At 38.9% G+C, this 17,384-nt stretch overlaps 1 protein-coding gene across 4 annotated transcripts in view; it reads left to right on the plus strand.

The window, feature by feature from the left end:
* LOC309699461 (ras/Rap GTPase-activating protein SynGAP-like) overlaps positions 1 to 13,793 on the plus strand; it is a 57,512-nt gene extending 43,719 nt beyond the window's left edge. For 3 of the 4 annotated variants that reach the window (XM_082522474.1, XM_082522475.1, XM_082522477.1), the window contains 3 exons: positions 2,328 to 2,539; positions 7,085 to 7,157; positions 10,027 to 13,793. In XM_082522474.1, the coding sequence (XP_082378600.1) occupies positions 2,328 to 2,539; positions 7,085 to 7,157; positions 10,027 to 10,053 (312 nt within the window). In that variant the 3' untranslated portion in view covers positions 10,054 to 13,793. The remainder of the gene's footprint in view (positions 1 to 2,327; positions 2,540 to 7,084; positions 7,158 to 10,026) is intronic. The other variant, XM_082522476.1, reaches the window with a different exon arrangement.
* Positions 13,794 to 17,384: the final 3,591 nt, after the last annotated feature.

Raw genomic sequence — 17,384 nt, forward strand, 5'->3', positions numbered from 1 at the left:
CCGTGTACGTGTGGACGTAGCCTCAGTTAATGCAATGTGTTTAGGCTCTGTGGCTGCAAACCAGCACAAATTATCACCCTTCCACCACTTGACAGCTGGTATGAGGTGTTTTGTGCTGGTGTTTGGTTCCTGCAAAACGTGGTGCTGGTCATTATGGCCAGACATCTGCACTTTGGTCTGGTCTGTCCAAAGGGTTTTGTTGTGAAAGTATTTTGGTTTATTCTTTCTAGAGAAAACAGGCTTTCTTCTGGCAACCCTTCCAAACAAACCGTACTTGTTCAGTCGTTTTCAAATTTTATTGTCATAAACTTTAACATCTAACAGGATAACTGCGGCCTGTAAAGTCTGAGATGTATCTCTCGGATTTTTTGTCATTTCACTGAGCATTTTGCCATTTGACCTTGGGATGAAATAGCTGGGACGTCCACTCGGAGGAAGATTGTGGCATTGTGTTTACTAATACCTGAATGCCCCAGACCAGCAAACTGCCAGAACTTCTGCTTTTCTAGAAGAGCTCACAGTTGTTGAAGATCAGTTAATCAAGTGCATTTGATTAGCAGCACCTGCCCTCTGCTTACCCTCTTAGTTCCTATAGAAGCTTTAAAGATGTACTTAGTTTTTTATAGGGCTGTAAAGGTGTCATCCTTGTGTAGCCATGAATCACTTTGATCACTGCTGTCACATTCTGACCACTTGTGCATCTGCGATGTGTGTTGGATCTCCTTCATTGTGTCTGATCAGGATCCTTTAACTGAAGTTTAATTTAGAAGAAGCAGCTGTGCAGATTCAAATTTCTTATAAAGAAATTTTGGGGCGACCGTGGCTCAGGGGGTTGGGAAGCGCATCTGTAACCGGAAGGTCACCGGGCTCTCTGTCCTGGTCGTTGTGTCCTTGGGCAAGACGCTTTACCCTACTGCCTACTGGTGTTGGCCAGAGGGGCTGATGGCGCGATATGGCAGCCTCGCTTCTGTTAGTCTGCCCCAGGGCAGCTGTGGCTACAACCGTAGCTTGCCTCCACCAGTGTGTGAATGCGAGAGTGAATGAATAGTGGCATTGTAAAGCGCTTTGGGTGCCTTGAAAAGCGCTATCCAATCCATTATTATTATTATCATTATTATTATTATAAAGCATGGTGATGACTGAATATTGTGTTGCTGTGTTTAAAAAATAAAACAAACACAAAAAATGCAAATTCTTTTTTTTTTAAAGTCAATGAATGCGGGAGGACTGTCGTATGCTGGCATCTGTCACAGCTGAGGTCGTCAACCAAATGTTCTCCCTCAGATGCCTCATAATGTTTAGGATACTGCGTTGACAGATTGGCCCTGAGGGTACAAATTGTACAATCAGAATCAGAATCAGAATACTTTATTGATCCCTGGGGGAAATTATTTTTTGTTACAGTGCTCCATTTTAAACCAACATTAAGACAAGACAGACAATACGCTAACTAAGAATAGTACAATATATACATATATATACATACATACATACATAAGTCACTTATAAATAAATATTTGGAAAAGAAACATGTGTAGTTGTAGCAGCAAACAGTGTGTTAAGTGGATGCGTTGTACAGGGAGATGGCCACAGGCAGGAATGATTTCCTGTGTCGTTCAGTGGTGCTTTTCAGTAATCTCAGTCTCTCACTGAACGAGCTCCTGTGACTGACCAACATGTCATGGAGTGGGTGGGAGGTGTTATCCAACATTGTCTTTATCTTGGACAGCATCCGCAACACAGTAAAAATCAACAAAAAGACAGACTGGTGTGTGAGGATCTTTCATTTCTGTGTGGATCAGTTGAATCAGACTGATGCAGAATTTGATATTTGCTCTGTGCACAAGTTTGAGTTCCCTTGTGAAATCACACATATGCACAAATGGTCAGAACAGGACTTGTAAAAATAGCAGCCACGCTGGAAGCAGCCCAGAGGTGCACAAGGAGATGACCTCAAATGGAAGATTGGCTAAATATAAAAAGAGTGCAGTTGATTTTTATACATATGCATGCTTCTCTTGCCTCCAGATTGGAGCTTTAACACAATTATGCAGGGGTATTGGCAGAAAGCATTTTGTATAATGAATAACTCCCACACTTGCGCCTATTTTAGAAACAATGCAGTGCTTAAGAGACTGAAACTGGTGCACATTAAAGCCCAACACTACTCCACTTCACATTTATCCCACTTGTTGCTCAGCATAAAAGAGAACTGAACAACAAAGTGTCGTCTCCATGGATAAAATCACTCATCATTCAGGATTTTTTTTTTTCGGAATACCAATAATGACATGAGTGAAGTGCAATTATTTCATTCATTCTTTCAGGTTAGAGAATACGAAGAAGAAATTCACTCGTTAAAGGAGCGACTGAAGATGTCTCATCGCAAACTTGAAGAATATGAGCAGCGACTTCTGTCGCAGGAACAACAGACCAACAAGATCCTGCAGCAGTATCAGAACCGCCTGGAAGACAGCGAGCGCCGCCTGAAGCAGCAGCAAATGGAGAAGGACTCTCAAATCAAAGGCATCATCAACAGGTGATTAGTGTGGCGTTCAAGCTCAGGCTGGTAGACGTGAGGCTGTGCCAGTTACTGCCGGGCTTCATCGTGCTAATGAGATTTATCACACTGATATACATTTTTTTTAGTTGGCTCGCACACCAAAACTTTAAGTCAACACTAAGTTTCAAAATAATGCCCAACATCACAATAAAATATCTAACTGTAAAGTGGAGTGCGATGAAACAGAAATGGTGCTTTTAGCATGGGTTACACTCAACACTCATGGGACCTGGTCAGATAAAGACTTCTGTCATTAGCAGTCCATTTTGTTTAAAAGCACTGCGAGCTGTAGACTGAAGCTCTAAAAGGTGGTTAAAAGATGGTCACCAGCTTCTCTAGGTTTCCAGAAATTGCCTCTAGCTGTTCTGAAGCTCAGAATAACACCGCTCGGCTGAGTGGAGGAAGCAGCATTAAATGCCATTCGAAACTAAACTCAAAGACCTTCACAAACTATGACTAAATATTAAGTACTGAAATGCAGCTTGCGTCATGCCACATGTATCATTGTTCAGCATTTTGGGAAACGTTCTCTTTCTTTCTTGCAGAGAGTTTAGAGAGAAGATTGGAGACAGTTAGCATTAGCTTAACCGTAGCGTTAGCATTAGTTTTTAGATTTCTGTTGGTTTTTTTTTTATAGGATTCAGAGGATTTCACTATGTATTTCTTACTTACTCACTTACTTTTGAAAACTCTTTACGCCAAGCTAAACGCCCCCTGCTTTGACTCTGTGGAATTTTTGTGTAAAATCAACTGATCGTCACCTTTTGTGTATTCATCCACCTATTTTTACGCATGTTACACAGCACATACAGTGGATACTGCACTGTGCAAATGTTTTGAGGCGCTGCTCATTTCTTTATATTTTGCCTGGAAAAATGGTAAATAGATGTAGCAATTAACAGAGTTAATATAATTTTAACCCCCCCGCCCCTTTATTCTTCAACACAGCCTGAACCCCTTGATGCAGCTTTCATGTCATTTCTTTAAGTAGTCTTCATGAATAGTTCTACAGTCTTCTTGAAGGACATTCAGAGCTCTTCTTTGGATGTTGGCTGCTTTTTTTGTTCTGTTTTCTGTCAACATGATCCCACACTGCTTTATAATGTTAAGGTCCAGGCTCTGGGGAGGCCCATCCATGACTGATAGCATTCCACTGTGTATTTTTCTATCCAGGTAGGCTTTTACTGCATTGGCAGTGTGTTTGGGATCATTGTCATGCTAATAAATGAAGCTGTTGCTGTTATGATGTCCAGATAGTATTGCATGGCACCTCAAAACTAATATTACCTATCTCAGTTTTCATGCGATCTCTAATAACACTATCTTAAATTCTGAATATTTATAGATGACTGTAAACATTTATCTCAAATTTGAAATTTACATTCATCACTCCTTAAGACCTGTTGCCATACCTCAGCCTTTTCTTCCTGCTTACCTTCCTTAAGAATGGCTTCTTGACAGCCACTCTTCTATTCAGATTATTTATGATGAGGCTTGAGTGAACAAACATCTCTCACTTCCTTTGTCAGTTTTTTGCTGGATTTTTTTTTCCGTATGTCTTAAGGATGAGACTTTCAGATACTGTTCATCTGCTGTAGATGTTTTTTAGGCCTGACGTCTCTTTTTTTTTGTCAAGGAGATATCAAGGAGAGATTTTCCTCAAAGCTCTTTTAGGAATCACCATTGTGGTTCAACGATAATATTCTATGCCTCTCAAACGGTGCAATCTTTGGCATTTTTCATAAATTCAACAGAAAAAAATGAGAACACACTGCTAGTAACAACGTTCCTGAAGAAACCATTTCAAATTGGTTCTTTGATAAGTTGTCTATGATGTGTAGACACAACACTCATTCATCCCTTGAGTTTCTATGTTTCAGTTATGCTTGAATAAAGATCACTTTTTAAAAAATCAAGAAAGTCGGCCTCCTTCAAAGCGAAAGATAAAGAAATGAGGGTTCACTCAAGCCTTATGCACAGTATGGTATAATCACAAGTATTCTTCTTTTAGCTGCTCCCATTAGGATTAGCCACAGTGGATCATCTGCCTCCATCTCATCCCAGCACTCTGCATGTCCTCCTCAGCTACATCCATGAACTTCCTCTGTGGTCTTCCTCTTTTCCTCCTGCCTGGCATCTCCATAGTCAGCGTCTCTTATCCGATGGATCTACAATCCTCCCTCTGCACATGTCCAACCATGTCAGTCTTGCCTCTTTGGAAAGCTCAACCCGAGCTATCCTTCTGAAGTAGTCATTTCCAATCTTGTCCATTCTGGTCCTTTCCAATGAAAATCTTATCTTCAGCTGTTCCACCTCCACCACTTGTCTTATAGTTAGTGCCACCAACTCCAAGCCTCCTCTCAGCCTAGCTTCAACAACTCTTTCCCATATCTTCATGGTATGGCTCATGAGCTTTATTCCACCCCCTGTAGTTATTACATCTCTTCTCATCGCCCTTGTTCTTTAAAACTGGTTCTAGTGCATGTCTTCTACATTCCTTAGACATCTCATGTGCTAAAATCGAGTTAACCACTCTGGTCACTCTTCATCCAACACTGTGCAGGATTCTTCCTTCTTCAACTTCCATCACTTAATCTTTGTCTTTACTCACTTCCTCTTCTCGATTGTGTGTCAACCTACACACTGCCATCCGATGCTCCCCTGACACCACCTTGCAGAGTTGTATCTGTTTCACATTGCACCTTCTGCATAAGATGTAGTCCACCTATGTACACGCCACTCTTATACATACATGCTGTATATTCACAAGTATGCAAGGCTGAAATTTTGGGAGCACTGCATGAAACAAAATGCATTAAAGAACGAAGGAAACAGATTTATTATAGATGTGCCACTAGTGCATTAGACTAAAACATCCCATCTGTGCGAGTGGTTAGACTTTAATGGTCCGTTCCCACCTAATGTGTCATTCGTCACAAAAACTGCAGGAAAATTAAAAAAACTAACAGCGAGGGAGACCGTTCATATTGGCTGTGCATAACCTGTAATCGGAGGTTTATTCACCAATCAGCAGCTGGCTCTATTTAATAAGTCCAAGAAAGGGTATGAAGAGTGTAGTGTAGTGTAGTACTTAAAAAAGAAAAAAATATATATGTAAAAATTACACACTTGTCCTGTGGGTGGCCTAGTATCTTTCAAGCTTTTATCCTCTACCAGAGGCCTGCGCAGTATCTTAGCTGTTCCTAGGACTGCGCTCTTCTGGACAGAGATCTCGGATGTTGTTCCTGGGATCTGCTGGAGCCACTCGCCCAGTTTGGGAGTCACTACACCGAGTGCTCCGATTACTACTAGGACCACTGTTACTTTCACCCTCCACATCTTCTCAAGCTCCTCTCTCAGCCCTTGGTATTTCTCAGGCTTCTCATGTTCCTTCTTCCTGATGTTGCTAACACTTAGTATGACTACATCTATCCGGCTGCTATATATCAGCAGTAAAAGACTGATGGGGTATTGGTGAATGCCATAACTTCAGAACGAGGTGACATTAGAGTTTAAAACTGAAACCATAGGTGCATCTACTAAAACTCATTATTATTCTGAGTTTGATTCTCAGTGTTCTCAAATTTAAGGACAGAGGTCAAGTTTTCTAATAATCTTGTGAGTTTGATGAAGAAAAAGGTAGGATTTTGAAATTGATATCATAATTGCATCTACCAGGGGGCTGAGGAGAAGCACTGAGAGCTGCCAGTATTTTCTTTAATTTTGTTTTTGCAGTTTTCCACCATTTGAGATGTGACTCGCATACACAGCATCATTATTGTTCTTGTTTTATTTTTGTTTTTCTCCTTTCTCCACATTGGTTAAATGGCATCAGACTTTTGTTTCCACAGGGTACCGTTTACTTGCTGAGTAGAGTCGAGATAATCTCAAACCTTCAAACACAAAGCAAATTAGGCATAATTCCCAAATGTGGTACATTTAAATATAACTAATGCCAGAAACTTCACACCCATTAAACTAGAATATCAATGTAAACACTTCTGGTGTGGTTATGTGTCAAGTTATTTAACACTCATTGATTTTACTGTAGTAAGTATTAAAAGGAGGAGGAAACCAGGCCAGAATAACAAAGATGATAGCTTTGGGGCAAATACTACTTGGAATGAAGTTGAGTTTATAACTAATGAGATGCTGGTGTACCACAATAAATTCCTTTCTGAAAGCTACATTTTTACAAAATGCACAAAGCTAACATGTCATCTCATTGGGTTGAAACCATATGAAAAGATGGGTGTACACTTAACCGTCTTAAACACACTCATTTCACAAATTCTCTATCTCCGCAGTTGAATGTGAACTTCCTCAGTAGCTGAATCAGAGCCTCCGGAGGCTCTGATTCAGCTTCAGGCAGCTCTGAGGATGGCTGAATGTGCCCACAAACATGTCAAGACCTTAATATCATCATATGGCCGCATAATCCTACAGTAAAAATGAAGAACACCGGCTTCATTATTCTATTTTTGTCAACCGGTATGTTTGTTTCTATTTCCCTGTTGTCAGACTCATGGCTGTGGAAGATGAGCTGAGAGGGGGTGCCATTCCTGATATTAAGCCTCGAATCCTCACAGACCAGGTTTGTGCCTGTGTCTACCTCTTTTATCATCCCTATTCGCTAATCCAGTCATGTCCTAAAACACTTTTGCTTCATTCTTGCATCACATCCAGAGCATTTGCCGCAAAGCCAGTGCAGGGGAAAAGTTTGCAGCTGTCATACACGCCGCTTATCCCCATCTTTCAAAAGTACATATGTCACATCTGAAATCACATCTTACCATTTACTGCACACGCCTGAAGGGGGAATGGCGCTGATTCTCAAAATCAACACCTGGGGTTTATGTACTGAGTGTGTCTATGTGAAGGAATAGCACGTCTTCAACACAGAAACCGAATGTTATTTACCACAAAAACACGCATTCATCATTAGAAAACCTTGACTGTGACTCACCAGCAGCATCACAGTAATCCTTCAGGGCTTGGTTTCATGAATGCACCATGTGGGCTGAATGGTGACGCAGGTGAAGAGGCTGCGCGCGGCTGCTGAGTTAGTGCCGAAATGTGCTGTACTTAAAAATATACTGTCACCTTCTTTTGAAGCTCTCGGTGTCAGGAGCAAACAGTAAAAATAGCCTCTCGAAAATACAGACCACACATAGAAATCTTCAATGGGCCTGCTGTGAGATTGTAAATGTTTTTACACCAGACTTCTCAAACAAATGTGAGTGAGTGATGAGGAAAAACAATCAAACCTTGCAACCAAATTTAGACCCTAGTAAAACAGTTTCATTTGGGCTAAGCGCTAAGTAGGATTAGTCTTTTAGCTCAAAGTGCTGTCATGGGGTAAATACTCACTGAAGAAGAATAAATGTGTTGAGAAATGTTATTCCTTCAGATCGGGGGAGTTGTGCTAATTACGATGAGCCTCCTCATGACCGAAACTGAAATTTAAACAAATGGTTTAAGACATGTTTGTCTGCCTTCTTCAAAGGAATTAGATGGAAAAAAAATCTTTATAGAAGATTTGAAACTGCTGCTAGCAAACGTTAGCTTAGCTTAACACCAAGACTGGAAACTGGGGGGAAAAAAGCTACTCTGGCCTTTTCCAAGGTGTCTTTCATGCACCTCAGAAGCCTCATTATTGATGTATTAACAGCAGATTTGGATTAAAGCTAATATCAAACTAAAAAAAAATCTATGAAACTGAGCCTGCATTGTTTTGGTTTACTCTAGATTAAAAGTGAATAGTAGGTTATGTGTTGGTCTGGAACCTCTGCTGGTTGTTTTGCAATAGTTGCTTTCAGTCCAAACCTCTCTGGTGGCTACAGTCTTGTGCAAAATCTTGAGTCACCCCTCAGTTCTTTATGAGGTTTTTTTTGACATACACAATTTGTGCCAATTTCTTCAGTTAAATCTACAAAAAATGGCAATGAAAACACAGTTTGATGGGCATAAAACAGTATTTTTATACCAACAAGGTGATTGCAAAAGAGCTATTAGCTGAAATCTTGGCATGATGTGTAGTGTGGAGGGGGAAAAAACAAGTGTCAGGCCTAAAAAAAAAACCTACCTACAGCAGATGAACAGTAAGTCATGTCTTGTAGAAACAGGAAAAATCCAGCAAAGACCTGACAAGACCTGAGAGATGCATCTGGCCCTTCAGCTGATTCATCAGGCATTTGAAGCCTTATTAGAAATGATGTCTATGGAAGGATGGCCACCCAAGAGGCCATTCTTAAGGAAGGGAAATGGGTAGAAAAGACTGAGGTATGACAAATTACACAAGAACTGGATTGAAAGTGATCATCAATGTTTACAGAGGCGGTCAGAAGAGAGGTACAACAGTCTGTGTCTACAGCTAGTTGTGTTGGGGATCTTTTCAAATTTGATGGAATCATTAGTGCAGAAAAATATTAATTTTGATCTACCGTGCAATATCATCTGGAAGTCATCTGATTGGCAGCGGCTTTATTTTTCAGCACTGCCAATGCAGTAAATTCATACCTGGATAGAACAACAATAAAACACCCTCAGTCACTGATTGGCCTCCACAGAGCTTGAACCTCAACATCACTGAAGCAATGTGAGATCATCTTGAAGATGAACAGAACAAAAGTCAGCCAACATCCCAAAAAGATCTTTGAATGTCCTTCACGCAGGCTGGAGAACAATTCCTGAAGACTACTTAAGAAACTACAAGATAGCTGACTACAAGAGTTCAGGCTGTGCTGAAAAATGAAGGTGGTCATTACCAAGTGTTGACTTTAAAGATCATTAGAACTGTACATTCTGTTTTTGGTTTATGTCCATTTAATAAGTTTAATAAGTTTGCACCTTTTCTCAATTTTTCTAGCAAAATATAAAGAAATGAATGGTGGCTCAAGATGTGTTTGCACAGTACTGCACCTGACTGTGACTGCCAACTGTGGAGTGCAACCTGTGAACTAAATAGCCTGGAAGTCTTTTTCCCTGTATTTGCATTCTCATCACTAATAGGAGGTCTGAAGTGCTGTATTGACCTGAGAGCAGCTGATACCATAACATAACCTCTTGTTATAGCAGATGGCCAGTAGCAAGTTAGGGGTAATTGCTAACCAACATTTTATATTTTGCTTTGGCAACTCTTGTGCATTAAATATAAGTACTTACTTTGTGTTAACGACCTAATAATAATCGAGTACATTGAGTTATAAAGACTGACAGTGACTCTGAAAAAGTCTCTGCACTGTGAAAGCACCTACTGCCTACCAGCTAACAGATTTTGACAGAACCACAGTAGCTGTTACCAGTCTTTGTGCTAAACAAAGCTAACCAGCTTTTTATATGCTATACAAACATGTGTGGTATCAGTTTTGTCATCTAACTCTCAGCTGGAAATCCTATTTCCCACCCTCATGAAGATTTAAATGAAGAAAAGTAGTAATTTGACCCTTTTTCTCTCCCTTTAGTCTATCAGCCAGGGATATGGATCCTGACTGCCAGTTCCAAAGTGACCAGAGTTCATGATGGTCACTTCAGTGTAAGAAGACTGACTCAGACCCTTCTCTAACAACCCCCATCAAGACAAAGCTCTGCAGTGGATCCAGCAGGACTACTGGAGGCGTCAACTCACATTCTTAAATAAATAATGACAAAAAAAAAAAATATTGCACATATTCAAACTTAGCCTGTACCAGAACTTGACAATCAGCTTAGCACGAGGACCAATGTGGGAAGTGAATCTTCTTATGAGCCAGTGCCACAACAATGGCAATACTATACCTACTGAGTTTCTTTATTTAATCGGGAAAAAAGTAAGAAGAGGTGTGCAAAACTCTGGGGGATAAAGATGTGCTCACGGTGTTCCCTCCTACACGCAGCACGGTTTCTTCTCGCTAAGGTGGCTGCAGACAAAATGTAAAATAGGCTTTTTATAAGCACAATATCCCTTCATGGTGACGCCTGTGACGAGCGACAGGCGTCGAATCATTTGCCAGCTGTTATCCTCTGATGCAGGGCCCAAGCAAAGACATATTTTACTATTTGGCTCTGGTGAAATCATATAGTAAAATATTGTCATTGCAAAAGTATTTTCACTAAAAAAAGAAAAAGAAAAGGTGGTTATCATGATTTTTTGCATCCTTTTTAGTCCATGCATTCCATCTAAAAAGATGCCAAACAAGTCCTACAGTCACCTTAAGTGTTTAAGTACAATCTGAATCTTCTCGTTGGTTTACTTTGTCCTGGCACGCAGTGTAAAGCCTTGACTTTCAGTGTACAGAAAAATTATTTCGTAAAGCTACTAAAATCTTTGCAATAACGGCGAATACTTTACAAAAATAAGCTTAAATTAACTTTATAGTATTATTAATAGTGATAATTGTGATAAACTACAGTAAATCTAACATTTCAAAACAGTGCTACAAAGTGTTTCAACGCAGCATTAAAGAAAAATTATGGGAGAATGTAAACATTTGGTTTAAAGATGCACTTCACCAGTTTTATACAGTGTGAGAGAACTAGTTAGCCTTCTTGGTGTGGCTGATCAGAGAAAGTGATCCTGTCAGTGATGCCATCTGTGCTTGAACCAAGTCCTGTGCTACGGAGCAAGTTAAGCATACCCAGGATATCTGGCTTCACTTACCCTAACATTTGCAGTCAGGCTCAGCGGTCACATCAAGGTGGTTATCAACTTAATAAGTTCACCCAGAGTTTATCCGTCTAGCTACGTTTACGTTAAAGGGGTGGCATTAGCAGCCATGAGACCACTAGCAGCAGAGCGACTGATTTTACAAAAGTAAGCAAAACTATAATATTAGAAAAATATGAAGAGCTAAACACAATACAGATGTAAAGCAACAGAGCTGCAGACAAAACAGTAGAAAGGCGCTGTAGAGTAGTGTTAAAAGCAGTGCATGAATGTGTGTACGCTTTAAGTGCTTTTTTTAGTGAGGCTGGAAAGACCTGCTGTATTTAGAAAGTTGAACCTATCTGAAGCAGTATCAGTGCTCTGTCACTGAGTCACAGGGAAATCTGATAGATACGCCATTAAATCAATATTGTTGCTTACAGGATGGTTTTAGCTTTTATTCCTGCAGCTGGTGTTCAAGGGTCTAAGAGCAACAAATATTAAAATATAATTTGGTATAAAGTCCACAAGTACAAATAGGTGCTCTGAGGGATCTTCCAGGAATAGTGAATTGGTTGATACTTTACTGATTTTGTATTTGTTGATCTCTGATCTCAAAGATAACCTGCTCTGGACTGCAGGTCAGCAGCAGAAGTTGCCAAGGTGATGTACACGGGTTAAAAGTCTAGCGCCTTTTGTAATAATGAAATCCAGGGCAAAGCCTCAAGTTACCTGGATGAGGCTAAATCCTGCTTTGAAACACAGGTCTTTGAAGACTCCCAGGGTTTGTGCTACAAACTGGGACTGGGGACATGACAGTTTTTCCTTCCTAATAACTACCTAACTCCCCTGGCCAAGGCCGATGCCTTAGTTTAACATTTTAAAGAAAGTGATCTATAACTTAATGGTCCAAAGGTTAACCTCTCCCCACGTTTAATAAAGACGGAAACAGCCTAAAGGTCTGGGACGTTTGTTGTGCTAACTTCCAGCAGATCCTAAGTCATGTTACTACTTAATTTCTTGTTGTTTATGATATGTTTTCAGAAATGTCTTGAAAAGATAACACTAACACAGCTCGTCACAGTTTTCCTGACCTCATAGGAACTTAATTGCTTACCTTAATTGCCTGTGTGCTCTTTTCAAGTAGAACTGCAATAATGAGCAATTCAGTGAACTAACAAAATTAACCAGCAACCGTTTTCATGATGAGATTATCAAACAGTGTTAGGCTGATGCTTCTCTTACAAAGTAAACTGGATTTATTTTGGGTTTTTCTTTTTGCTCTTAGCGATGCAAAATGTCCATTTGAAAGCATCACCTTAGGCTTTAGGAATATTTCATTGAGCATAGTGGTTCTAACTTGGCCTAAACCAGCCTATCATGCCTGGTATTTTTTTTTTATGTGTATCTTTTTTTTAATGTGGTTTTTTTGTGTTGATTTTGCTGCTTGACACTTTGTAACCCTGGTTTGAAAAGTGAAATATAAATAAAGAAAATTTAACAAACATGGTCTTAAAACGAGACGTGCACCCGGACGCAAATCTTATATAACAAGTAGTGAGTTACTCATCTGTTGTGTTTAATGTCTCTGAAGCATAGGTGTGCAACAGTTCTGCATGTGCTTTTTAAATGCAAGGACGAGCAAGTCGGTTTGCTGTCAGATATACTGATGTACAAAAAACAAAATTTACAAAAAAAGAAAACTACTTTGACACGGCTTTCTAATTGGAAGGCATCTTTTTTAATCCAACCTGCTGACTCTTCTGCTTTTTTCCAGAAGAGTGTGGCATTCAGCCTTTTGCATTATACAACATGGGAGTATAGTGAGAAATGGTCAGAAATCCGAGAAACGAGAGAGGACACAGTGAAACCAACTGAACAATAAGACGTTTACAAGCAGGGATATGTAGTATATGTGCATAGGATTTGACTGCCTTACAGTCTGTGCCACAGGGCCCAAAATAACAATGCCAATACAAAAAAGCTGTAAACTTTGTATATTAAATGTCTTTTTCTTTTTGTAGTCAGGTGATGAATTAATAAGCAGTGTGTTGGTTAACTCTGTATGTTAGAAACATTTACATTGCAAATTTCATGGTTGATATCATTTATCCTAACCTCTTTGCCTTTAAAAAGACATTTTATTTCAAGATAAATATCAATGATACAAAGTTAAATGTTTATGTTACCAGAACTGTATAAAATAGCTTCATGTATATCTATTCTTATATGTAAAATGTATTCGAATCAAGGGTAGGCCTTCAGGCATGTTGAAGTTGTGGTTTAAAAAAAGAATTTGATTCTTATATTATTCTAACTCTTAATGCTGCAATCCAGAAACTGCAGCGCTGCGGCTGCGTTCGTGGGACGACAGCTGATTAAGTTCATTTTTGCTCCAGATGAAATACGACAAGAGATTCGTCTTAATAGCTCGCCTACTTTGTGTAACCAAACTAGCAGTGGTGCTTTCAACAAATGCTGGATTGCAGTTTTAAGCAGTCTTCTTTTGGAAATATACGTTTATTTATCTGGCCTGCATTGCAATACAGTATTTTGAAATGTTATACTGCACTTCTGTTTTCACTTTACAAGAAGCTGCAATCCATAATCTGCGAAAAATGTTTTTAAAGAATATATATATATATATATATATATATATATATATATATATATATATATATATATATATATATATATAATGGTATACCCATGTATTATTGAAAACTTTCTCTGTATTAGCTGCAGTGGTACAGTGTGCTACCTCTGAAATCCTCCCCTCATCTCCCTTTGAAATTTAAGGTTGTTTTTCTGTTTCGTAACGTTACCTGAGAGGGTACTTTATTCCATTAAGCTAAAAATCCTCCTTTTATTTTAAAGCTACTGCTAACAAACTAGTTATAATTTTGCTTGTTTAATTGCTTAATTCTATTTTTGGATTTCCTGTATGAAACCGTTGCCATCGCAGGACCGTTTCTAAAGTCTGTCCTGTTTGCTATTGTATTTAAGTGCCATTAGCATTGCAGTCATACTAATGTTTTTTGAATCGTGGGATGAGATTGAGCGTGTTCCAGGTATTTGACTCTCAGGTGTTATGAGGAACACAGAGATTTGACGCACAGAATAGCGAACTACAAATTTCAACGCCGAAGCAACACAAAGTTCAAAGAGCGCATTAAATGAGGGGTTTGTGCTAACGCTAAAGCAACCGCTCTGCTTTTATCTGGGCTGGCTCTCTGCTCTCATCTCATTCTTACAAATAGTTTAATTTACACCTTCCCTTTTAGCGTTTGTTACATAAGAGGAAGAGGAGTTTATTTTCTTGGTCCAAATAAAAAAAATGTGACAAATGCCCCACTGTAACAAGACTTGATGAGGAATATTATATAAGATGCTACTGAAGAAGTGCTTTATCTTTACATAATCATGACATATTTTAGACGTCGTATGAACCTTTGTTGACCCAAGGGAGAATAACTGCCGCTTTGCTGCAGCTACACAAGATAATAAATGACAATAAATGAGATTATATATGTTGTATATTTTAAATAAGGGTACTTAACATCAACATATTTATGTTTCTAAAATGGATGTATAGCATTTTAGAATGAAGCAAAATATTTTTCTTGGCAGCTATTATTCTGCACAATTGACCTAATGTGTCACAAATATAGAGTCAGTGGGATTTCTGACTTGAATTAGGCCTAGTGGATGTAATACCTTAATTTACTTGACATTTCTTTTGAAATAAGCCATGCCCCATTGATAAGCCATACCCTCCAGTCCCCTGATGTTGTGTGGTGGATGTTTAATGTTGGTAGTTTTATTTATAATGGTAGTTATTGTAGGTATGATTGCGCTTGTAATTATTATTATTATTAGTGTAAGTATACTTGATTGATATGATTTGTTTTGTTTGAACAAAGGGAATGTATTCATTTTTCAGGTGATTTTTCTGAGTGATTTAAATAAATTATTAAATCCCTAATCAAGAATCTGTTATTTAAAGTACTTGAGTAAGTTACTTTTAAACTGAACTGTAACACGTTTGATCCCAACCATCTTAATGGGGAATCTTCTTAACACATGAAAGTTGCCCATGGAGTTCCACATGGTTCTATGCTGGGACCACTCCTTTTTACATTATGCATACATTCCTTAGGCAGTAATATCTGAAATGTTGCATATATTTTCTTTGCTAGCCAGATGATACCCAATTTTATTTATCTGTTAAGGCAGATAATGCAAATTGGTTAATTAAATTATGGTGTCTTGAAAATGTAAAGGCCTGGATGGCCACTAATTTCCTACTTCTAAATTTAGACAAAAACGAGGTTACGGTATTTGACCCTAAAAACTTCATAAACATGGTGGTTTATATACCACTGCTGCATGTCATTAAGCGGTATCTTCTCTGTGGATGTTTTATTCAGTCTCCCCGTGCTTTTTTTTTCTCTTCTCTTTTCCCTGAAACTGGTTCTACCAGAAGTTTCTTTCTGTTGATGAGTTTTTCTTTCCCACCGTCACCAAGTGTTTCTCCTAGGAGATTGTCTGATTTTTGGGGTTTTCTCTCCAAAACTGCAGTTTTTACTTTAGAAAATTTATTGAAGCAACTGTTGTTGTTGTTTGGTGCTACATAAAAAACCCCGAATTCACATCTGATATGTATACTGAAATTGACTGTGCGCTCAGTTTGGAGAATTGTAAGATTCAATATCTAAGAACCATAAAAGCACATTTGAAAAGACAGAAAAGTCACTGTGAGACTTTTATGGGGACAGCCTGGGGTACATTTTCTGAGCTTTTCAGTAAAGCAGTTGATTAAAAATCCACACGCACAGCCCCAGATCATTCTTAGTCTCCCACTCATTGTGGAGGAGGTGCCAGTCCTCTGTCTGAATCCATTTCTTGTCTTAAATAAGCAAAATTAAGATTCAGTAAATGAACTTGACAGCTGTACCAATCAATATTTCATAGTAAAAACAGTCGAAATGTCTAAGTGAAATGTGAAAGAGGTCATCCAGAAGGACAAACCCACAGAGAATATCAACCAATAGCTCTACTCTCTATTGAACAGCTTTACTGTTTTGGTTCACTCTCAGCAGCCGTGTTGCTTCTAAAAAGAGCCAAATATTTCACCAGGAGAGTCCAAACACAGAGTTACATGGAGAATTAATATAAACATAAGAAAAACGATATCAAACCCCTGATAATTTTGGATGCTGCTGAATGTGTGTGCTAAACATGTTTTTTGTGGCATCTTTAGAGGGCGATAAAATTCCAGATGGTTTCATCTTGTTTTGATGCCCTAAAGTAGTCAAGTAAGGAGCTAAATGAATAAACAAATGCTTCTCTTAAAGAAAAAGTGTTACAAATTAGGAAGCGCACTTATTCCGTTATTGGGAAAACTGGGTTCTCTTATACAACACAAAGACTGGTGGTGCCAGGCAATCAATGAAGTTCTAAAAAAATGAAAAATAGTATTGTACAAATGAATTTTTGTATGAATTAAACAAATATAACATATCAATTAGCTTTTCAGCTGAAGGAGGTACTAGGCAGACCCAGCTGCTGCTTTTTATTTTCAGTCTTTGTGCTAAGCCAACTGCCTGCAGCTGTGGTATGACACAGTATAAGATAATTACAATGAGAGTTCAGTGTTTTATTTGGTGCAATACCACAATAACAACATTTTAGTTTCGCATTCAGCAAAGTCATAAAATCTTCCAATGTTGACAAGCTTGGCCTCAAAGTCGATCTATATTTACTGATGCTACTCAAGCTGCTATAATACCTCCCAAATGTATACCTCTTAATGCTTTAAACTTTCAGATATACTGCCAGAAGCTTCGCCAGCTTCTTTGTCATTACAAAGGAATAAAGACCAAACTATTTTCAGTCAAAATGCACTACAACAGAACTTGTCCTCTGCAAACTCGCAGATTCCTTGTGTCACAACTAGGCTAATCATAATCCATCCCCTCAAGTAACAACCTGGCTTAGCATTTTCCCTTGTCATTTCAATGGCTGAGTGGGTAATGGGATGTCAGCTGCTCTCCATCAGAGATCTGCATGATGCCAAAGGACTGCAGATAACCAAATGTCTGGTACCCTGCAAGAAAATGAAGGTGAATCAGTTTCACAGCTTCTGCTGCTCTTTCGGTTTCCTCTCAGCAACTCCTTCACAAGTCCCGTTGGCTT

This window comes from Aulonocara stuartgranti (assembly GCF_965226115.1).
Source record: "Aulonocara stuartgranti genome assembly, chromosome: 22".
Classification (NCBI taxonomy): Eukaryota; Metazoa; Chordata; class Actinopteri; order Cichliformes; family Cichlidae; genus Aulonocara; species Aulonocara stuartgranti.